Raw genomic sequence first — 25404 nt, 5'->3', positions numbered from 1 at the left:
TTTTTATGAAAATAGACAGTTCTGCCAAAATTCCTCAGCTTGGACTCTGTACTCTACCTGTAACATGCAAGTAGTTTATACTCTCAAATCCAAGTAGAATCTACACTGGGGACTAAAAACAAATAAGCATCAAATTTGAGAGCCATATTGAAGATGCAAAGATAACATCTAAGATAAAAATCATATGGGCCTTATTAATACCAAAATAAAGGTAGGGGATAGGAGAGAAATCTCTTCTTTTTCCTAGCAGGTTGTCTGATAAGAAAATCTCTTACTCAGCATTTAAGCACCCATTTCTCTTATGTGGAAGCTACTTGAACACTGTGAGAGGAGTGAAGAACTTAGCAGAACCATGCCTCATGAAACTCCCAAGCTAGGGAAAGAAATTTTTCAAAAGGACTAGGCTCCCATAAAGTGGGCAGAAAAAAAGCCCACAAGATTTAAAAAAAAAAAAAAATTATATAATGAATGGGGGGAAATGCATAACAAATACAGGGAAGCAAATCCCCAAGCTCCATCATTTTTTGGGAGAAAACTTTGATTCCAATAGCTGCCAACCTGCATAAACCCACATGGTAACACACTATTCTAAAGCCGATTTCTTTATGAAACTATAGTACCAGCTCTGAGAAATTAAGATGGTTATGTATATGTTCAGACACTATAGCAACGAGCACCTCAAACTGGATAGAACAGCTTTACTACCAAGTTAGCACAAATAAAATAAAACATCTGCCTATTTTGAGTGTTTCGCTACTGAATTGAGTCATGTCGCTAATATATTCATTCACACAGCAGTACAAGAATGGAAATTGTTTTATTCCCTTTTTACTTGAGGTGAGGCATGCAAAAGCTAAGTAGCCTGCCCAAGGTCACAGAGAAAGTCTCTTGCTCTCCCATCCCTGTATCTCACAATACCTGAAATGGAACAGGGCTGGAGACAGCAGCATCCCTTCAATCCCTCCTACTCTCTGTCACTGGGACAGTCAGTTCTCTGGAGGGATTGAAACTTAGCTCAAAACTTGGCTCAGTGCAAGGACATGTGGGTGCTCTCTGGCTGTAATCTCTGAGTCAGATACATGAGCTAATCATGCCTTTTGCCCTTGCACTCTTTGAACTATGAGCTCAAGACACAGCCAGCACAGCATCACATCCTGGCTGCCCAGTCCTGGACTTTCATTGCTGACAACTTCAAACAATACCTATGTACAGAAAAACAATGCTTTCACTACTAAATGCAAGGCTTAAATAAGACAGTTGCCTTTGCCTCCCTGAACAAATAATCTTTCTTTTACATTTACATTTTACATTTATGAACAATCTTCTGAAATGACTGACAAAAGAGGTAACTGACATATAATGTGAATCTTTATGTTGTTACCCATTCCAAGACATGCAGCTGAATAAAATTCTGCTCAGTCAGACATAAAATCAAATTAGAGAAGTTCGCTCTGAAGAGAAAGAACTAAATTTGAAACAAATAAAGCAGTGCATAATTCACTTTTAATGGGATAAGTTCCTAAAACCACACTAATCATAATCCTAACAAGGTAATACTTTGCACTGCGAGTTTACCACATCACTGCTCAGCACACAGCAGAGCAGAGTTTCAGTCACATGAGGGATTTGCCCCACATGCAAAGTGAGCAACTGTATTTTTGCAGTCAGGATTTGCAGACCACTCCTGTTTATTAATAATTATTCCTTGTGACCTTACAACATGTCATTCATTCCACATGTGTTCACAAAGACTTCACCCATCCATGAGATCTCCTGGATAACACACAATGTATTGCTCCACAAAGCCCTGCAGTATTACTCAACAGTTTAGAAAAGAACCAAAAATGTGCTCTATCTTGACTGCACAAATTCAAAAAGAAGGTAACAACTCAGACAGGAAAACTGGCTATCCCTCAAATAACATTTCCTATGTTTGGAAAAAATACCATTGGAATTCTATTGACCAAAAGTATTCAAGTCCTTGGGTTTGGATCTGATTTTTAAGACCACATTTTTCATCAGCGCAGCAGCTCATAACTGTAAGAATGCCTGAATTAAAAGTGAAAGTATGACCACCTGCTTTGCAGCTACTCTTCAAAGTTGCACCCCAGGATGACCACATTTATTTGGTATATGAGAGCTGATACCTTATAACCCAAGATGCTGTGGTGACAGGGCACAGATAAATCAGAAACAAGAAAAGACTTCAGTAATTTCTCTAACATAGGAAATCTTTTTACACCTTTATTAAAATATTCAACTCTGAAAAGCTCTTCTAGCGAAACCAAACATTAGCATGCTGCATATTCACTATCTCTCAGCATATGTCTGATCCAAAATATGTGCCCTGATGACTGGTTAAGAGAGAGTAAGATTAATTTTTGCATGAGATTTTAGAGTCAAGCTGAGTTTTTCCTATACTGTCAGCAATCTAAATTTTCTGACTGAAACACAGCAAATCATTCTTTTAATCACCTTGCATGGATTGTAGCTTGCTCCTACATCTGCCTGAGTTTTAAAGAAATGACAGGTTAGAAACAATGAAAAAGCTAATAAAAAGGATATGATCAAATGCACATCAGGAGCAGGTAAAGTAAGCAGATGTTTTTCTACATGAATCTATATACTGTGATCCTTACTTAGAGAAAATTTCCATTTATATATCCAGCTGAAACCTTGTTCCCTGCACTTTTATTTAAAAGACCATTTACCAAAAAGTAAAAAAAGAAGACAGAGTTACAGTGCATACAATACAAATGGAATTGTTTTCCCTTATAAAAACATTACGGCTCCGCATGAGTATGCAGCAGGGTGAATACCCTACAAATCAAACTGCAGGTTGCTGACACTGGGCTCAACCATTTCCTCACATGGGTTATTTCTAAACTCCAAAGGTAATTTTAATACTCAGTATTCAACACACAAGGTTTTTTGTACTCTATTTTATTAACACACTTTGATGTGAGGAAATTTATGCTACATAATATGCACATTAGACACAGACACAAGCTCACCTTAAACAAATATCCTATTTGCTAGCATGATGGCCACACACATGAAAAAAATTACATATGGCAAGCAAGAGATTAATTTTAAGGCTGCTACACCCAATGGCTATGCCCCTGTTACAGGGCAAGATGTGAATGAAGATGACTGGGAGTGAAGAACTGTGACTTATGCAAGCAAACATAACACAGGGATAGCAGTGATTCCCTGACCTAATAAGTTTTTATCCCTCGGTCTGCAGGCTCCAGCTCTGAGTATGGGGAATGTTCTGCCAAGTAGGCACAGGCCAGTCATCAGCAATTCCCCCAGTCCTGCAAATGAGCAGTGACTGAACTGAGCTGACTTCAGGAGAGACCCATATTAAAAAGATACTGAATGACTTCAAGCATGAAAGGTTTAGCAGGATTTAAAAATGAAAGAAAAAAGAAAGGGAGAAGAACTCTTTCAACATACAAATTATATGGAGGGGGGGGAAATTCTTGAAATTGGAGCTAAATTACTGCTATTTCCCATAATTCTAAACTTCAGTCAGGATCCAATCCTTTCAAATACTTTACTTCAAATCTTTCAAACTGCCCAGAAGGTGGTCTAGTGAAGCCACCCTCCTGGTGTGTGAAACTCAGGCCTTTCCAGAAAGCAGATGTTATTGTTCTGTTTATTTCTTTCTGCTGGAAGTGTTCCTTAAGCTCACCCCTTCACCACAGCAGTTTGGAATTTGGTAACATCAGTTTAGTAAGTTATTACAGAGGGGTTTGTTTTGCTGAGTAGCAGGGTATGATTTTACAAAAGAGACATGGACAACCAGTCCAAAGAATAATGAAATGCCTTGTACCAGGTTAACCAGACACTCAGCAGAAGCAGTTCTGCTGGTACCCCTAATTTGTGATCATTGTGCCACTGAGCTATCCAGCAGCGCTTAGAGCCCTTCAAGGAAACAAGCTGAGGGTTGTTCTCCATCTCTGGCTACCTCCTCATACTCACACCCTGCTCTGAAAGAGCCCTTTTTCGGTCATTGTGGAGAACTCAAAACACTGTGGAAAAGAAAAGAGCTCAGAAACATTGATGTTAAATCCCTGAACACAACATGGAACATAGTATTTTTGGCCTTTGCTATTATTTCTCCAAGGGAAACCTTCATTTCAGCATTGTTACAGAGGAAATTGGTGCCTAAATTAAGAACACAAAGGAACTCATTAGCAATTCTAGCTATAATAATTAGATTTTATATAGCCAAACCCTGTCTTAAATCTAAAAAAATAATAAAAACGTCATAAAGATGCCATAGAAGGACCATTGCAGAGACAGAAAGATTATACCAATGGCTAGTACAGTAATGTAAGCTTAAATACCTACTATTTCAAAGATTTTCTTGTGCAGGCAACTTAATACTTCTATATCTCAGTTCTTCAGCTGAAAATAATAGCAAAATGGAAGCATACTAGGGATAAGGCCAGATATGCAATAGAGACTATCTAAAATCTAACAGAATTCGTTTTGTGCATGCGTAAAGCACAGTAAATTTGGAGCTATTTTTGCTACATTTTAAGATAACTATTTCACTGACAGCATTTTAGTGCTGTGCAACAAAGATCACATTTTTCCAAGCAGAGGAATAATACACCATAAATTACATTCAAATGAATTTTCAGATCAACATTTTCCCATGAAACAATAAATAAAGACAAACCCTGTTTTGGTAAGATCTGCAGAGCTTCTTCTCAAGACAGAGGGAGATTCAGCTCACGTTTTACTCTCCAGTGAGTGATACCCAACACAGGCATCAAGACTATTAGGGTATTTATGATGTTAAAATTACACCTAGAGCTGGTAATCTGTAGCTAGCCCTATAGTCACCAGATAGACCAGATTAACACCTCTGGTTAAAGCCAGGACTGTCTGGAGTCCTTCTCTGTTATATTTGATAGCAACATTTGCACTATAGGAATACAGTCTTTCCTTCATTCTACAGCATAAATCTTACTGTTATCACTGGGGTTAAGAGACATCTGATACAGTTTTAAAAAAGATAAGCTATCTTTTTTTTTTTTTTTTTAAAGTTCAGGATAAAAACCTTGAAATCAAACATGCTCCAGACAGCAGCATATCTAAATCACACAAACGCTTTAAGATTCCTCCTGCCAAAAGCCAAGCTAAGCACAAATGGAACCAATCAGGAATTTTCCTTCATGTTCTGGTCATAGCATACTTGCTTAAAATTACACAGAAAAACCTTTCAAATAGTCTAAGACTGACCTGAAGGCTAATCTATGACATGAATAAACTAAAGCCAACCTTTAATTGTATTTTACAGAGCTGACCAGCAATCAGTAACCAGAATATAAAAATCAACTAATCTGATGCTTTTTGTTCTCTTCCAGTGAGTCAGTGCTGCCATCTAAAGCTACCTAAAGGGCATGCAAAAGAAATCCAAAGTCTGCATCTAAATAACATTCAGGAAGCACATGTCAGTAGACAGAGAATGCAGAGTAAGTCAAATATATTAATGAGATGCAACAAAATAATGATGCTGCTGTACCTGAAGGAGAAATTCTTTCTCTATCACTTCACCTGTCTTGCTGATAAGTCGCTTCTGTAGTCTCTGCACTTTCAGAATCAGCTCATAGGTAGTGGGGTCACTGGCCTAGGAAAGAGCAAAGGAGTCTCAAAAATTATACATAACAAGTTACTATTTCTTTTTTGAAAATGAAAACCACAATATCTCAGTGTTCAAGAGTAACAAGTATAAAAGGGGCACTAGGGGAGGACACATTCAGGTATTTTTTAGGTTTTTTGGGGTTTTTTTTCATGTATACAAGCAGTCTTGGAACTTTATAATTTTAGCAGCAACTGGAACTGTCCACTGACAAATTAAGAGCAGTGCAAGTACCTCCTGCTGTTCAAGAACTTCACACAGCGACAACTTAGTTTCTAAGGAGAAGACTTTTCTATCAAGAAAAAAAAATACTAACTGCAATTTAATCTTGAGACAGGTGGAGAACTTAAGAGGAACAAATTTGGGGGGTACACTAATGAATTATTATGGGGTTCTAAAGTGTCCATATGTGTGAAATCCCATTCTTCAATGGAATTAAACATTTAAAATACTGACAGAGCACTGTACTGTTGCCCTCTACCTACACAGCCCGTAACACCAGGAGCTAGTAGATGTCTGTCTCTCCATCCCTTCCTTTTCATTCTTTTGGCATAGATTGAATCTGGAGTAAGCTCTAAGGAGCAAAGAAATAATTGTGTGAGGAGGAGCCAGCACAGCTTACTTTCCCAGTACTTTGTGTCTTCTTCTTGGATCTTTCAATGAAGGGCAAACTCTGACTGAAACTTTTCCTCACTCAGGGACTCATAACACCTCTTTCAAATATGGCTTTTCCTCTCTCATGGGGTGTCTCATAAGGACTAAACTCACACTGCAGCAAAGGCTCCAATAAAGTCTGGCCCTCTTATATTTGCTTGAGCTTATAAAGAACTTGGTATCTCATTGTTCTTAGTATTTTGTCTAGTTTTATCTCAATTGACTAATCAATTCAAGCATAACTAGGACACTGACACAGATACACATGCAGTGCTCACAACACAACATCATTTTCTGAGAAACCAGGCTAAAAAGTAGACCAGTCCTCATGATCCACTCAGTCCTTGATTTTTTTATAGCACTGCCCAAGCATGGTGCCAATTTGTGACTACTGAAGTGATATGAAAGTGTTTGTTCATTAGGAATTGAACCAAAACCCCATCAGGATTATTTCATATGTATCTTGCCATCTGCTGGCCTTTCTGTGTTCCAAATACAAACCAGTTACCTAGAATGCAAAGACATGATTTCCCATTACCAGTTTCTTCATAGATTCGTTTTCCCATCACTGGATGTTTTGACTGGCCTGATTTTTCTTTGTTACGAGGCGCTGATAGAGTTTGTACCTAGATGTGATTCAGCATCCTGCATTATATCTCCCTTCCTTGAGAAAAGCTAATCACACCATCCAACTTTAAGCTCAGCATGCAAAGATCAGAAATTCACTATCATGCTAGTAAGTACAGTCAAAATATTCAGCTCTGCTTCTGCAGGGACAGAGCACATTATCACTCAATATTAGAGAAGCTAAGTAACCCAGGCTGGCATCAGATCAGAGATCCATGCAACTGAGGAATCTCAGATGGCAGACTTACATCAAAAATATCCAGTGATGCCAACTGATGGTCATGTATTTGGTCTATGCTTGATGGATTTTTTATTTTTCCCCTTCACTTGGCAGGTTCAAATCATGTGAAAACTTAGATTTGCTATTTATGTAAAGCAGTTGAACTCACATTACCTGGAATGACTGTCTTTGTGAGTCCAGCACTGTTTATGTGAAGGACTCATTCTGTTTTTTCTCAGATGTAATGTCCATTCTCCAGTCTACCTATTCTATTAGCCTTTCTTCCCATATACATCTCCCTGCTCGGAGAGGGTAGGATTGCATCTTTCCGCTATCGTCTTATTTCTCACCATCCATGTTAAGGAATCACCTCCTTCTGAATTCATCTAATGCATTCTTATTCCCTTTAGCACTTCACTGTCTCTTTACAAATCCTCCTGCAATTTTTCATTGAGAAAGTGACACAAAAATAACACTGATTGCATTGTGCAAGGAAAGCATTCAGCAGGTAAGAATTCCATTGGTACTATGGAAATTTCAGTCTGCCCAGTCCCTCCACATCATTTGCATAACAGTAAATGAAATAAGCTTTTGGTGGGTCACTGATGTGATAATAGGGGCTTTGGAAACACAAAATCCTCACACATCACCTCTAATTTTCTCCATCTGTGAACTTGCAAGGGTTTCTGCAGTTCTTCTTCCAAAATTTTGCACCGAGTCTGTTCCCTTAACAGCTCCTTCTGCATGTGATTAAACTCCCATCTGAAGACCAGCATAAAATAAAAAGAAAAAACACACCAAAAATACTTCAATGCTACCAAGTCACTAATATGAGCATTAACAAATCATTCTCCCATGCACTATGGTGCATGGGAAGCACTACATGGAAAGCACAAAGAGGCACTTTGACACTGCAGCAGTACTGTGGTGGCAAAATATATCAATATGATACCACTAAACAGGTGGAACCATAAAATAGCACACTTGGATCTCTTTACTTGCTTCATTAAGAATGGCTCAGAAAACAGTCTCCCAGGGAATCTACTCCACAGACTACTCTTCACATCCTCCCACGTACATTAAGGCCAGAAGGACAGTTAGTTCATAAACCTACAAATCAGTTATGGGTCATATCCAGTTACCCCATGTTGAATCTAACAGCTTGTGTTTGAAAGGTTTTAAATCTACACAGCTCACAAAATCCATTAAATAAAACACACTCTAGGACCTAAGTATGATGGACACTGTTCCTAAGAGAACTATACTTTGATTTCTTTTATTACATCTCCTCAAGGAATTCCAGAGGTGACTTGTTGCTGAATTTAAAATTAATCGAGCACTACCAAGATTCTTTGATAACTAGGCTTTTATAGTGGGGATAGGGGGCTTAAGGGCAGGGAAAAAAGGCACATTTTGTAATTATCTGACCCATATCACTTTAGTGATGGGATCCTCTAAATTCTCCAATGTCAAAAGTGGGGCGAAAGATTGAAATGTGCCTCCTCCACCACTGAATCTTTTCCTACTAGGTTTAGAATTGCACTTAGCTCACTAGAGAGAAAAAGGCCTTTTTTTAACTGTGAGGTTATGGAACAGGGGGAAAAAAACCTCACATTTCCAATTGGCAAATCGGGAAAGCTAATTAGCAGCACAAGTGATAAATGGAATCTTTTCGACAGGCAGTTTTCATGATGGTTTTGGACTTCATTAAAGTATGAGATTGCTGCTGCAGTTAGCAAGAATTGATCCACCCATCATGGCATGCAGCACACTGCACTTCAATACTGTCACTGAGTTTCAATACAGTAACAGACTTTCAGCTGAATGCATTTGGGCAGCTACTTCAAATCCCATTCCTATCTGCAGTCATTCAATGAAAACTGCAATTGCTAATGCTGTGTGCCCAGTTCTCCTTTCTGTTTCACCAAATCAAACTGGCATAATTCCACTGGAGTCAATGGGACTGACCATGGACTGAAGTTAATTTGTTCTGCTGAAAGTCACGGAATCACACTGATAAAGTAAAGATCTCACCCAAAACTGTGATAGCTACACCGAATCGGTACAATGGTTATCTGGTAATAACATAACTGCCTCTCCTTACAAATCAAGACTGATTCTTAGAAAAAGTCCACAGTTTCTCATCAGGAAAGAATACACCTCAAATACAGGAGGGGTAAACAATAAAGGAAGCATTAAGCTGGAGAAGGAGGAAATAAATCAGGTTGGGCTATTAACTAAAACTTTCTCAGATATCATAAGATCTGCATATAAATCTGGAAGGAGAGAGCTCTGAAAACAGGGTTTTGTTATTAATATGTCCAGTGTCTCCCATACTCTGTGCATCGCTTAACCAAAAGGAGTTCCACTAATCTAGGCCTTGTACCACTTAGTAGCTCACTGGACTGTGAACATCTTTTCTGCTGCTGTCAGGTTTATTCTTTAGGCAGTAACTCACAGTAAAAGGATAAATATGGAAACTATTTCAACTTTGGCCAAGATCCCTTCTTTCCTCATTACTATATTACAATTTTCCTAATTGTTGGTAAGTTGTTTCATTAATTTAATCCAGTCTGTGTTTGAGGTCAAATGATAAAAATCCCTTCTCCAAGGCTGATACAAGTCTTTACTATGTATAAACCATATTTTCTGTCCCAAACACAAAATCATGGCTGCGGTCACTATGGAAATGAATTCCACTGGGTTTCCTACCTGAGCTCCTGCACATTAGCCACACTCTTGCCAAGTACTCCCTTCTCACGCCGAAGTTTCTTGATCTCCAGCTTGAGAAGCCGCAAGTCTTCCACCCGCTGCCGGTAGTCGCTCTCGCCCCTGTTTAGGATGGCCTGCTGGATCTTGATCTTCTCATAGAGCAGCGCCACCTCCTCATTGCGGTGAATCAGCTGGGTGCCCAGGGCATGTCTCTCACAGAGCACCTGTGGGCACGGGGCAGAGCCACAAACTCACTTACACTTCCTTCACACAACCCCAGAGTAACGTGATTATACTTGATCAGTCCAAATCATGGGCGCTAAGAGGTTTCATTGTTATTGATTAAAGAAATATGGCAAGAACATAATAATTTCCCCTATAAGGGTTCGGTCACCTGAATAGTACAAACTACAGATTTCATTCACTTCAGTATCTTAAAATTTTGGTTTTAATGGCATTATAAAGCTTTAGTACTCCCACATTCACAGTAGCGAAGAATCTTCATCTTAAAAATACACTGGACAAATGAGGGAACAGAATGCAGGGTATTTGAAAACTCAAATTAGGGATTCCAACCTTGTCAAATTCCTTCTTCTGCTTCAGTCTCTCTGCATCAGCTTCAGCAATGATTTTTAGGAGTTTTTTCTCTTCTGCCTCCTGATTTTTAATATAGGCTTTGGCTTCCTGAGCCTGTGTTGTCATCTTTAGCAGTTCAGCCTGATGGAGATAAAAAATATAGGTGAGCAACTGTTAATTAATAACTTCCCATTACAGAAACCTACAATTAAGAGTTACTTATAAATATTTCATATATTATTTTACCTTCCTGAGAGGTACACATTTTGTTAGTTTTTGAGGACTAATCACCAAGATAAGCAAGCATGAAGACCCATAAAGAAATACAGTAAATACTATTTTAATATAATTGTCTTATACACAATAGAAATTTGGAAGTATTTTTATCTATGACAATGGTTCAGGTTGTAATTCGGGGATGTCTCTTTTTTAATTATACAGCACATATTTAGAAAGCTTTTCAATTGAGTTGTTATTCACAGTCAGTCTGGGATGTGAGAAAGAACAGTTCACCTTGCTGACAAGGGCAACAATCTCTGCTGTATAATACAAAGCAGCATCAAGTCAAGAAAGGCTTCAGACTGGAATAAAAAAATTGGTGGCAACCAGGAAGGGAAGAGCAAGATTTAAGAGCTACAGCACTTTGTTTAGTGAATGTGTAAATGAGGAAGACTGTGAAAGGAGGGGCTGTCCCTAAGCAAGGACAAGAAATGCACTGCTACAGGAACTGCATAGCACCAACACAAACTAACACTGGAATCTGCCCATTCATTCTATCCCACTGTCACAAAATCTTCAGTTTAAGGCATGTATGTAGATAAAAACTAATAGGGTCTTCCTGCATTATTAGAAGTTTTTATCACTACTAGGCAATTAGAGCCAAGGTGGAACTAGCTGACAACAGTTCATTTTCATAGCTATGAAAACTTTCAAGCCTCAACTCAAAGACTTTGCCACAGCTCTGACCCTTATAAAGAATGATGTCCAAAATAAGCATCATCCAATGCTGAAAGAATGAGGCTGTGATGAAGGGTGCACCTGCAAAAACATCGATTTAAGGCAAACAGTTCCATCATCATAATGAAATAGCCTTTTCCATTCTTATTTTCTTTAATAAAATTCTCATTTTCCTACACGTGTAAGACATAGCTCTCTTAGTCAGTGTCAGATATTCAACAGAATTCGTCAGCTGAATAAAAATGCAAGTCACTTCATCCTGAAATGCAATAAACACTGTACAAAAAGCTGCCCACAAATGTAAAACTGCTCTTGTGTTCAGCATTGCTGGATAATATTTTTTTTAATAGATCACAATTCTATGGTCTCTTTATGTCAGAAAAATATGAATTGTAAACAAGAAGTGGCATTAGATGTGGTCAGCAAACATTCATATAAACAAATCTCACTGGAACACGCTCTGTTAAAATAAATCTAAACTGCCTTGTATAGTAAGGAACATAAATACTTAAAGCCACACAAGGATATTCAGTTAGATTAAATATGACTAGAACCACAGTATGAGGGTCTGTGTACATCAGGTAAGAGAAAGGAAATTAATAAACACAGTCACTGTGCAAGCAGAAAAATGGTCATATTTGAAATTGCTGTAAATCAGCATAGCTCACCTGAAGTCAGCTCAGAGAATTTGTAAGAACTGAAGAACAGTCAGCAAGAAAAAATAACATATATGGGACCTATACCAATATCTCAAACCAAACTCAAACTAAAAAATTGGTTAGATTCTGAAATACTAGTGCAAGTGTTACTTTTATTGATACTCTGTACTAGAGGAAAAGCAGGAGTTTTACAAAAGTTATAACTGGGACTGAACACAGAATGCTGAAATAACAAGTCAGATTTTATATTCAGATTTCCAGAAAAAATATGCATAAACATCTACAAAATTATACAAATCACTTGACTGGCCAGTAGCTGCAATCTCCAGGGCCACAGATATAATTTTTTTCAATATTCAGATCCTTTGTCTAACAACTCTAACCTGCAGCCCTGCATGAAGGCAAACTGAAGCCAAAAGATGGCATTGTACTGGCTTTAGTCAGCTTGCATTTACCAAGATTACACATTTTTAAGGCCTTTATGCTCTGAGGTGAGCGTGTCTACATAACCTCGTTCCTATGAATCCCAGTCCTCCATGATTCAGCACATTCTTTAAATTTATTTCCCAGGAACAGCTTTCTTACTTCTTCACATCAGTGCAAACAGGATACATTGATGCTGGCTTGCAACACAAATAATTGGGTTCTTTTGTGCCTGTGACAATCAGCTACCTCTGAATTCTCTTCTGGTTTAGTACTCAGCAGTGACACTCAGGTATAAGACCACAATGCCCTGAAGCAAGTCAGTAATCTCATGTCAGTGTATGGACAAACCTGCTGGTGAATAACTGAGTGGGAAAAACATGCAGCAGACATATGTTTGTCAAATAAATGGCAGAGAATTCTGAGGTGATGAGACAGAATTGAGGACTAGTTAAGGCAGAAAGCTGCACACAGGGAATGCGATGCTGTTTGACTTCTCCATCACTGATAAAACATCTCTGGAACAGATCAGGTACAAGAATACAAATTCATCACCCTTTTACAAAGCCCTATTGACATCTTGTCATAACTATGTGCTGAGAGAGGCTGAAAATTCAAAAAGTCATTGCAGCAAAGCAATAAACTGACAAAAGAAAACACTGGGAAAAGTGACAGGGAACTTCTGTTTTTTGGGGGTATTGTTTGCATTTTTTACTGGGGTTTTTTCTTTAATGCTTAGTGAAGATTAAAAATAAACTCCTGTGAACACAACTCTGTAAATCTTTTCAGAGTACAGCAAATTGGGTAGAGATACTACCACAAATCTAATAGCTTATCTAAGGATGGACTGCAGCATCACTGTGAAGAAAGACCCAAGCATCAAGCCTAGAATTCCTTTGATTTAAGACAAAATCTTGCTGCTGTATACCACAATATGAAAATAACTTTCTGTGCAGAGGGACCTACTAAAAGGCACTGTCTAACTCCCAAAAGACTAATGCTTGCTAGTTACACAGAAATACAACATTGTGCAATATAATGTGGTTTGCACTTAAAAACAGTAGAAAGAAAAAAGTTCTTAAAAATAAAAAGTTGAGCTATAAGGGTCTGAATAAAAAAGTTTGCTAGAAACAGTTTATCCACAAAATCAACACTTTTGCAAGCAAAATGGAACTTTTTACTAAAAAATGTTCAGTCACCAAGAGATTTAAAGCTTCCAACAGACAATTAAGGACTCTTTTATTACCATTGTAATTTTAGGCAAAGATTAAATTTGTTAGATACAGATTTCTGCAACCAGTATCTCTAAAGGGTGCTGAGATCTTGTGCTTCAAGTACAGGATAGTTTATTAAAATACAGCAAAACAACTACCAAAGGTCAGAACACAATGCAGTCTGGGAAATCAGACTTTGCAAGAAAACATCTGTGCCAAGTGTCTTACTTTCATGGACTTTCTCTCGTCCTCTGACTGCTGGAATTCCACTTGTGCTTTCTCAAGGGCTATATCCTTTTCTTTGATCTCCTCTTTCAGCTGATCCACCTGACGTGTGGAAGCTTTCAGTTTCATCATCATTTCTGCTATCTCATCCTAATAGAATAGGAAAGGTGATCACAGAAAGGGTTAAAGCAAGAGGGTGTTTTTGCTGTGGGGTTCAGGCTGTTTAGATGTTGGAAAATGTAGCTATGGTGCATGAAAGTAAATCTGTTGTACCTAGTACAAAACATTTTTTAATCCAACAGAAAAAAACAGTTTCATTAAACAACAATTTTTTAAGCTAGCATGACATTGCAATTAAAAAAGCTTTAAAAGATACAGTGACAAAAATAATGACCATCAATCATGAGTTTAATAAGACATTTAATTTAAAGTACTGGACACACTATAAGAACTAGCAGTCAATCCAAATCACTAAGATTCCGATCATTTCCATCTGTTTTCATGCTTCTGATAACATGCTTTTCCAATAAGGTCATGCATAGTTGGGCACAAATCTTTGGAGAGAAGCTCATTTTGTGCAAACAAACATAGCCCTCAGTAAGATATCAATATATGCTAGTTTGCACAGAGGTGCAAATTTCTGAAGAGGACTCAGTGCTTGAGAAGGCTCTGTGAAAATATTTAGCACACACTTTAAGCTCGAACACAGAGCAAAAAGGCTGATAGCACTGAAGAGAGATCAGGTCAGTAGGAGTACTTCTACTCACAGCACAAAGGTGTGAGTACAAAATTAGCATTTCAGCTCAGCACAGTGACAGCACATGTTATGCCTTGAAATGGAAGCTAACAGAGTCGATGATTAGACAGATCTGTTCTTCTGGATGTAATAAAAGCAGCTTTAGAGGCTATTAATCCTCTACTGGAACCTACCACCTCACAGAGAACACATCAATCTCTCTCCTCTTCCAGTGCCACACCAGGGTAGCTTAAAGCTCCTTCAGCACTATCCACCGTAGGTGTGGATTTACTCGACAAATGAGGGATTTTTACCTGCATGAGGTGCTTAATGTAGCTAAGCAAGATCTTGAGTCATGGCAATCTTCACCCAAGCAGCACAAAGGACTGATTAGTTCTATTATGTCACTAGGCCCAGCTGTTTGCACATTCTTTGGTACACAGCCTATAAATCTCTTTGGTCTTGTAAAAGATGACAGATTTAGCTTATAGAGCTCACACACCCAAATACATTCTTAATTCTTTACTTAATGCCAAACAGTCAGAACACACAATTTTGCAAACTGGTCTCCTAACTAACTTGCTTAAATAAATGAACTCCTAACACCAAAAGAAAGCCTCAGGATGAAAGCATCAGATATTTATATAATATTAACAGCCTGCCAGGATGCCTTCCATTTTAATGACTTGAATATTATGGTACTCTGGAGACCACTGGCAAGGTGGACATAAGATCATCTCACACTAAGCAATCTGAAAATAATTACATCCAGCTTTATCTAAACAAGCTTATGCAAATTTTACTTCCCAAAACAAGAAAGAATTTGTCATAATGTTTAAAACAACCATCTTTTATGGTTTCTTTTTCTTTCATGACTGGCTGATCTGTTACTGAACATTGAATAGCTATTTTTTTAATTGCTAAACATAACACTGCCTTGGCCAAAAGATCTTTTGGGGTCAGCTATTTTCTCACACAGGACTTGCTAAAAGAGTTTAATAATATGACAAGTAAGCTATTAAAGTCCAAATATTGGTCTCCAACAACTGGAACTGTGAACAGCATAGTGTTACCACCATAACATTCAAAACCCAAAGACCAAAATGCTGCTCTATTTTCTAACTCACCATTCTTTATAAATAACCGAATTTATCTAGTGTGTTTTTAAATAAAAATAACTAGGAAAAAAATCAGCATTGTGATTTTTCAGCCATATTTCTCCTGACAGATTGTTTGGGAGCAGCAAGAATCCCAACACCGAATCCACCAGATGAGAGGCAGACTACAGTCAAGTAAAGCATCCCACATAAATGGCAAAATGATGCATTCCTCATAGAATTCAGCTCACAGCTTGTTAGGAAGTTTGACGTTCATTTCCATGTGCTTCTCAAACAAAATACCTACCTATTCAAACCTAAGTATAAATTTGTAATTTATTATACATGCTTATGTCATAAATACTTATTTGGAAATAACCCAAGGTTTAAAATGACAGCTATCCAGGGTCCCAATATCTGCCAATTACAATAGGATTTGTGTAGTATTTTAGATCTTTACATCAGAATAACAGAATATATCTTTAAGTGCTCTGTTCTCTTCTTCTAGTATTGTTAGTGACATCCCGAAAGAGGATGTATGAATGGAAAGAATCATCTCCTGAGGAAAATGACACTCTGTGAAAGAAACAAGCAAGGTAGAAGCATTTGGTTCTTGACAGAAAATTCCACTTCAGCTGGGAAAGTATTTCTCTGCTTCCTAAATCATTATTCACAGTAATGGGCATACTCATTCAGGGCTAAGGAGGCAATCTTATTCCCCTTATACCCTATTTCACATACATGCATACAACTCCTAAAGGGATAAAACAGACTGGAGGCAGGATGGCTTTATGATTCTGTGGCTCCAGTGTACCATGATTTTATGCATGGTTTGAAGCAGGGATATATCCATATGATAACTGAGGACTCCTATTTCCAGTCCAAATACAAATGGCGTAGATAAAACTTCAGAGACCTAAAATATTAATTTCCCCAAAACCCACAGGAATGAAGAAACCACTTCTGCCATTGATCCACTGAGCTTCCTTTTAACAAATTAAAATTAAATCAGGAAAAAAACAAGAGCAAGCACAAGGAAAAATGTATCCTTCTACCTTAGCTTCAATCAGATTTTTACTGTACAGGGTCCTCTCTGTTCTCAGAGTTTCACAAAGGTTTTGTTGCTGTTTCAATTTAATTACTTGCATTTCTATTTCCTTCTCATAGTTGGAGATCTGAATTTGATGCATTTCAAGATCTTTCATGTGACTGAGGACCTGGAGCAAAAGGAAAGGAAAGAAATTAACATGATTAAACCATCATCACAAGATTAGAAGGATGGGACAAAGTTTGTGATTTGAAAATGTGAAGTTCAAATCCCTGTGATAAGCAGTTTTGACTACAGTTGAAAATTGCTCCAGTCCAAATACAAGTTTAACCTTTCTGACTTGCTTATGTGGGGCAAAATTGTATTTTAATCTGATACCTAGGTTTCACTCAAGACTACAACTTATAGAGGTGCATATATTTAACAACAAGCTACTGAAAGAAAATATTGCCACAGAGTGGATGCAATAAAATCAACATAAACAGTTTCCATCAAGAAACTGTTTATTTATGAAGCAAATCTCATTCAGTTTATTTATGAAGCAAATCTAGATTTTGGATGTTGTTTTGGATGTCAGCTGTATGATAAGATGAATTAACATACATGTTTTTCCAGAAGCACTGCATGTACTCTTACATTCTAACTACCCAATTTTTTTATGAAAACATGACCACAGAGTTGATGATTACAAACAGTTCAGATAGAATTACTATAATAGAAAGTCAGTTAATGTGATTTACGCTTGGTCTAAATAAGTAGGTAATCACCATTAGTTGCTTCTAGGAAAGATTAGAAATAATTATGTGAAGATTACCTAAGGAGAATAGAGCATTGTAGACTATAGAAAGAAGATGATCACATGTAGTATGAATAAACAAAATCACAAAATTTTGCAGACACCTTTATTATGCAGTTACTATCATAACAACACATAATAATTCCTATGTTACAAAAATACAAATAGTTGCTAATCATTATGAGGAGATTCTATTTTTTTTTTAATTTAAAAATATCTTTCAAAAATTTATTTTTTATTTTTCTCCGGCTACACAAAGCTGAAAACTGAGGAGCTCGAGGAAGCAGCATTCATATAGAATTCAGCATTACAGAAAAAAAAATTTAAAAAATAAATTAAAAAAAAAAACCACAACACTACTAAGGAGCACACACATCAAAAACACAGTTTACCAGGTTCACTACTACCCAGGAGGAGAAAACAATGCCATCCCTAAAGCCAGGAAAAAAAATTAGGCATTAAAAAAAAAAGCTGAGGAATCACACAGAAAACAAATGTTTACGTCAAACAGTCAATAACTGCAAAGTTTGCAGTTTACAGCGCTGTCCCTTCCTCAGCAGTAAAGCCTTGGGGAGGCCTAACTAGGGGACAGGAGCTTAAATAATTAAGTATTCCACCAGGTACCTCCAACCAACTTTGAAGATAGGGGAGAGCTAAATATCAAAAATTTGATTACAGAAGCAGGAATACAATTCCAGCACATTGTAGCTGACTTCAGGTGATCCTAGGAACCGCTTACAATGCAATACAAAAATACAATCCCAGTTTATAACCTACTTCTGCCTTTTCCTTTGCTGTTTAAACAACCTGCCAATAGTAATAGCACAGAGAAGAAATCAATAAGGCATGTTTTCTATCTGCACTATGGTGATTATAGGCTGGAGCAAGTTTTGAAAGTAGGTCACTGCATTTGTAAGTGTTTTATTTGTTTCTCATACAATATAAGTGCAGTAAGATTGTGGACAAAGTTTTCTGAGTTGTACTCACAGGCTAGATGCTGATTTAGCTTTTTCAGGAATGATTAAACCCAAATAATTCTCTCTTATAAATACAGGAAAGATACATGTAGTGTTTCCTAACACAGCCTCATGGGAGGCTGAGCATGCTCAATTCCTGTTTAGTCAATAAGCACACTACACCTCTCAGATTTGGCAATGAGGGCCCAAAGCTAAGAAAAAAGGATTTGGTATGCATAGCTTTTCCTCTATCCTCATAGCTTTTTTATTTGTACTCTTCACTGTCACTTACTACTGGTTACCTGTGTAGTTCTATAAGCCTACTCAATATGTCAGTAATGATGCTGTCCATATTTGCTTATCCATTTTTAACCACTCCAGGAAGTGCTGCCGTGGCCTTAATGATCTGCCTATTGAGGAATGTGTTTTCCAAAAGATTATGTGAATTTAAAAAAAGGAAATGTATCTTTTCATTTTCCTGGATAGGTTGTTAGCTGCAAACTCAATATTTTAAAAGGGTTTATTTGAAAAAAAAAAAAAAAACCAAAAAAACAACATATGAAAGACTGGTTTTGTGACTCCTCAGAAAACACAGCTAGGGAACAGTTAAGATGGAACTGAAAGGTATACTCCACTGCCTCCTTTTCAGCAGCCTAAACCTTACACAGAGAAACCAACATTTCAAAATTTAAGAATTTCAATTTAAAAAGGAAAAAAAATCTGCTAAAAGTTGTACTCAGTAATTCAGGCTACATAACAAAGCACAAGGAACAGATGTTTTTTCTTACTTGTACTGGTTAATCTAGAAGTAAGACTTTCCAACAAGTAGCAGTGACTTGAAAATAGGCAGTCAGCCAAGGCAATAGTTAGAGGAGGAAGCCATGCATGAACCCTCACCCTAAAAATATTTTACTGTTGTGTATATAATTGTGTTGATACTGTTCATCAGTTAATAGTAAACATTTGTCACAGTAGGATGGGCATGATGCACAGAGTAACACCATACCATTTCAGAAAGCTTTAAGCATTTGCCCAAACAGAGTAACACCACACCACATCAGAAGGCTTCAGGCATCCACCCATACAGAGGAACATCATGTCACTTCAGAGGGCTGCTCCTCTTGTTCTTCAGCCCAAACTTCTACACCCATTATGTTCATGCATTGCTCCTCTGTCCCTCTGGTGGTTGGTCAGTGCCCCTGGGCACTCCATGGCTCATTGCTGTCAGTGCTGCTCTCCTGCTGCTCACAGCTGTGCCCATTGGAGATGGGGCTCAGCCACAGCCCCAGTCCCAATCACCACAAACTACGTGCCTAGAAATGATGATTCTGAAAGGTACAATCTGCAGTTCTGTAGAGTATGTATATTCTGGCTATAAATAGCCAGACAGCTTTCAGAGCCAGAATAGCTACATCTCTGTGCTTAGATGGGTTTGGCTCTTTTCCAACTCTTACGCAATTCTAAATGTGGGGTGCAACCTCCTGCAAAACCAGGTTGGTGGCAAAAGGTGACAGAGGAGCACTGACTGGCCATAGCCTTACTGCCAGTTCATTCCCCAGCAGCTGTGAAATGACTCCTGTAGTTTTGACACAGCTTCTCAAGTCTAAATAGGTCAAACAGTGAACCTAAATATTACCTATTTACATAATAATCCTGATCTTCTATCCTCCTACCCTGCATTAGGACTTGAAGGAAAAGACTGCTGTCTCACATACTCCCGTGCTCAAAGCTTGCTGCTCTTCACCTGTAAGCAGAGTCAGGAACTGCCCCTTTGGTGAGCCAAGGAAGCCTGCCAGTCCTTTGGAAAGTTGCAGTCACAATGCAGGCATGACTATACAAACAGCTCAAATGTCATAAGTAATTTACCAACTCTCTGCCTTACACGAAATGATAGAAAATTTACACCCAAAGTAGAGGTGGAAAAAAAGAAAAAGTAAGCAAACAAACATTTGTCATTCTCACCCTCAAAATACAATGGGCAACCCCATTTAGAATTAAAAGAAAGAGCCTTGTAGTTCTGAATGTTATGAATTACTCTCTGGCCCTAGTTTACAATGTTCTTAACTCATATCTACAGAGTTATAAATGCACTATGAGGGAAAGAAGCAAAATATGACTTTGCAACAAAGACAAATCTCACTTTTGTGGAATATTATTTACAAGGAAATGACAAGAGGTATTCCGGGCAATGAAGCATACACCATTCCAAAATGATTTAAAAGCCCTTGGTCAAATGAAGTTGGAAGGATAATTTTACTGTGAAAAGATAGTAAATAACTTTTGAGTTCAAACTGCTTGGAAGCGAATCCCAGTAAATCAATGAGCTCCTTGGTGGGCTCTCCAATGTGATACTCAGCAATTAATGGAACATGTTAAAAACATGTTCCTGATTTTAATTCATCAGGAATAAAGTTATATATAATGATGGGCAGCAGGCAACACAAATTTTATGCAGTATTTCTCTGCAGCTGCTCCTGGAAAACTTGTCCTGCCATCTATCTTGAACATGCTGAGACGTTTTCACATACTGAAGTAAGCCTTCAAAATGTTAAGTACCTTACAAAGATGTTGAGCACTGTTAGGTCTCACTGGCCTCAATTTTAGGACAATGGTCATATGCAAGATAAGGTCCTTTGCAGATAAGACAGGACAATCAAAGTATAACTTCCAACTGCATATGAGAGTTTCAGCTGTGGGATTCATGTATAAGAAGTCAAGAGGCCTTGGTTTGAATTCCAGCCCTAGCTTCATTTCACAACTGATTGCTGAATAAGAGCAATACATGGCTGGACTCCAAGTCTCTCACAGAAAAAAACAAGTCTCTCCAATTGATAAGCTTTCCCTAGAGTGGACTGAAGTACTAGCAGGCAATATGCATTGAGAGCAAGAAATATTTGTACACTGTATGAAGATCACCAATCCAAGCTTTCTCCTACTGGCATGTTAGGAAAATTAATCTATCATCTTCGCAGTTCTGAGAGTAAGACAGGAAAGAACCCCTTGCACAAAGAGCTGTTCCTACCTTCTCTTTGAGCTCGCTCATTTCCTTGATGAAATTCTCTCTCTCCTTCTCCAATTGGTAAATAATCTTCCTTTGTTTCTGAGCTTCTATCTTATAATTTTGGATTTCTGACTCCAAGTTCTGTTTTGACTGTTCATGGAGCTTCATCAAATCTATCTGCTTCTGAGTAGTATTTGCAGCCTTGATCAAGTTCTAATGGGAACAAAAAATAATGAGTCTTGAGCTGAAAATGCAACAATGTCACCACTATGACAAAAGCATGCCACTGTCAAAGTGGATTATGGACTTTTCAATGTTATTATTCCTTATCTAATTGTTCCGTTGAAATACTTGAACCTTAAATCGGATTTAAAAAACAAAATCTCTAGCACAGGTGCCAAATAGAGCTTTTTCTGATTTCAAGCTAAACACTAGTGTCTGCATTACAAAAAATAAAATTGACAGGATTGTTTACAAGTGGATATAAGTAATGACTGGAAAATCCTTACCAGCTTTAACAGATTTTGATTGCAAAGCTTGCCAATAGCCAGTAACATTAATAATAAAGCCAAATACATTTCTTTCTCATGTCTTCAATAGAAAGTACAAGCTTGAAATTAACCAAGCTTACTTTAACATTTTGCATAAAGATTAAACAGAAAACATCAACGTATCATTTTACAAAATCAGCCTCCTTGTCCCACTTTAAAATTTCCTTCCCTTTAAAAAACAAATATTTGTTACCTGTCAAATCAGAGCCTCTGCTAGATCACAGGACAGTGATTCTACACCAAATAAGGCATGTCAGAAATAATCTTTTAGCACTGAATTTAGTAGATAAAACTTCAGAACTGCCAATAAACATGAGATTCTATACTGCAGTACAAGAACCTTGGGCTGATGGGAAATAATCAGTATGAGAAACAGATCTAAAAGCAAGGATTACTACTCAAACAGCCTGCCAAGCTGCTACAAAGTGTATCAACACTCTGGTTGTTCTTCTATCAGCAAACAGTTTGCCTAGATTAGTACTAAACTTCATAAGATACAGAGTGTAAAAACACAGATATAGCAAACTCTTCAGATACCAAATAATGGGTTTGAGGTTTGAACTCCCTGATGGTTTATATGTTAAAATTTGGAAATCTTCTGTGTGTTTATGGATACTAACACTATTTCAGTGCACAGAAAAAAAGTAGTTTGTACATCTGCTTAAGGAAATCTGAAGGCTTTAACTTAACTTTATGTATTCTAGATTTCTGTGTTGCTGTGAATGTTTAAGCTACAGGCATTTCATTCTCAAGCTGTGAGGGTTATCAAATGACCAATGCAAACTCACCTGGTTTAGCATATCCCTTTCCCTCACAAGCCCATCTATGGCTCTCTTGTCAGTCTCTGCCTGCTTTTTGCCTGTCTCCAACTCTAGAGAAAAAGAGGAAAGACAGTGAATTCTGGGTTCAACTTGTACAGCTGTTAAAAATGCAGAAACAATTTAATGGACTTTTTTTAAAGCCTTGACATTACATAACCAGTTCAAGTAGTTTTGAACAGGTTTTACAACCGAATGCATTAGCTGATGCTAATGCTTATTTGGGTACATAGAATAACTTAAAAGAATTCAGAAAACAGATCCACCTATCTCTTAGGCACCTACCTTTCTCCAGTCTGATTATTTGATTTTTTAGAATGCTTTTTTCATGTTCTGCATCAACTTTGTGTTCCTCTGCAGTACGCAGCTTACTCTGGAGAACATCTCTCATTTTGCTCAGCTTTGAAATTTCAAGGCTCATCTGAGCTGTTTCATCCTCTAACTCCTACAGAATAGCAACAAGGAAAGGGGAGAGAAAGCATCCACAGAAAGAAAGAAGAAAATGCTTTATTGTTTAGTGTTCACTTACTCCATGTAACTCAGGAAGAAAACATATAAGTGTTGTGGGTCAGCTGCAGACAAATAATTAGCTAATTGAAAAATATTTAAAATAATTTAAAGAAAGCCAGCTTGGGAGAAGAAAATTATAATCAAATCTTACACTTCTGGGCTGAAGATGATCAACAAAGAACCTCGAGCCGCAAGCTTCACACAGCACTACCCAATTAGTCCAGTAGATTAAAAACAGTCAGCTCTATTTTCATTTGAAGTATTAGGCACAGGGATTGTGATGAGAAAGATATCCATAGTGTGGTCTGATTGCATGTCCCTAAATAGCAGGTATGTGTTATCCCTATCCCTTTTATAACCTGTGGTTTTAAATTAATAGCAAAATCCAGAGTCTGTCTCATTTGCTATGTAATAGAGGAAAAAATAATCAATCAAAATACTGCATAATTGGTTACTGGGAAACATAGCCAATAATCTCAACAGCAATCAGACTTTTTCCTTTTAAGAAGCAAGCAGAACTTTTATAATTCAGTGCCACTGCTAGGTTTTACAGCCATCACAGACGACAGTGTTCCACTTACGGCCTCAGATACTGATTCTGTGAGAAGGGAAATCCTCCTATGAAGCATCCTCTGGGAGAATGGGAATCTCCTCAGTTCTTACTGACAATAAGCTTCAAGAGGTTTAAGAGTAGTTTGACAATTCACATTGCCCAGCACACTGTAGGATGATATTGCAGGTACAACCCCTACAAAAACTGCACCCCAGATAATGACTATGGCTCTTAACCTTTAGCAGCTGGATTAACTACTAACTGGGCAGTATCTTCTATATTTTTGTTCCCAGAAGTCCTTGAGCATGACTCTGAAAGTTTCATCAACTTTTCCTGAAATCAGGATAAGAACATATATTCAAAATCCTCTGACACTCCCAGATGTAAGTCATATTTGTAAAGTTTTAAACAATGATGGCATTGATAATGATAAAACTGGATAACCTGGAAAAGACAGTAATTTGTTTTTCAAATAAGTAAGAAAAAGAGCCTTCAGTTTGACTAACAGAAAGAAAGCTCCTATCATCCTCCATTAAGCATCCAAATTAGAATCATCTATGTTGTATTAGTTGTGAACTGAGCTTTTAATCTGTCAGGGGTTAGTTTCTATCAGACTAACAAGCAAACAAGCTTTTTATTCAGGTGAATTAGTTATACTCAATAAAACTCAAGAAGATAATTATTTTCTACCTGAATTTTCTAATGTTTAATTTTTTAACCCCAATGGTGACACAAAATGCAAGACATGGAAAATAACATAATAGCATCCAACATTTATACATTAACCTTTGTCAAGTGTTCTCAAAATACCCTAAAAAGATTATGCATGAATCCTTTAATTCTTCCTTAATAGCAACTCATCTGCTTCTGAGTTGTATAAAATGACTGTTAAGTAATGTGAAGTCAGGCAACAAAAACCTTTAGATCTGAAAGTAAACCATCTTGGTTACTTATATTTAACTTTCTCAACTGATAATGAAGGGGAAGAAATTTTAGTGTTGAAAGCAATTGCCTTCAGTGGAAACTATCCAGGACGCCATTGTTATAATTTATAACCATTTTTCAATGGATTTTGGCAAAATTCAAATTACGTTAATTATTGTAAAATCATCCCTCCTATTTGAAGATCTCAGGATTTAAAAGAGACCCCATGTTTGTGACCACCCATCCTTCATGAACAGGGTGTTGAACATTTTGGTTCATGTGTTTTATGAAACAACTCCTCCGGGAGAACAGGTGCTACATTGCCAGATGAGAGGGTTGGAGACTACCAGCCATAGAAAGAATGGCATCCAGCGTCAGCCAGATCTATTCCTAAATACTACTCACGTTTCCTCCAAAACTGCCCATGGGGAACTATCAGGACAAGAACTGAAGTCATCCCTGTCCCAGGTGGTAAGATTTCATTGGAA

General features: G+C 37.5%; 1 protein-coding gene across 3 annotated transcripts in view; it reads right to left on the bottom strand.

The window, feature by feature from the left end:
- CFAP58 (cilia and flagella associated protein 58) overlaps positions 1-25404 on the bottom strand; it is a 56169-nt gene that overhangs the window by 17605 nt on the left and 13160 nt on the right. For all 3 annotated transcript variants that reach the window (XR_003961141.4, XM_002193972.7, XM_030276366.4), the window contains exons 7-15: positions 23215-23374; positions 22900-22982; positions 21582-21773; positions 16815-16976; positions 13930-14076; positions 10449-10589; positions 9873-10096; positions 7811-7922; positions 5543-5647 (exon numbers count right to left, since the gene is read on the bottom strand). Coding sequence is in view for 2 of the 3 variants with exons in the window: in XM_002193972.7 (XP_002194008.7) it covers positions 5543-5647; positions 7811-7922; positions 9873-10096; positions 10449-10589; positions 13930-14076; positions 16815-16976; positions 21582-21773; positions 22900-22982; positions 23215-23374 (1326 nt within the window). In the remaining variant the exon portion in view is untranslated. The remainder of the gene's footprint in view (positions 1-5542; positions 5648-7810; positions 7923-9872; positions 10097-10448; positions 10590-13929; positions 14077-16814; positions 16977-21581; positions 21774-22899; positions 22983-23214; positions 23375-25404) is intronic.

Source organism: Taeniopygia guttata, chromosome 6, assembly GCF_048771995.1.
Source record: "Taeniopygia guttata chromosome 6, bTaeGut7.mat, whole genome shotgun sequence".
Classification (NCBI taxonomy): Eukaryota; Metazoa; Chordata; class Aves; order Passeriformes; family Estrildidae; genus Taeniopygia; species Taeniopygia guttata.
This window is presented reverse-complemented; position numbering and strand designations above follow the sequence as displayed.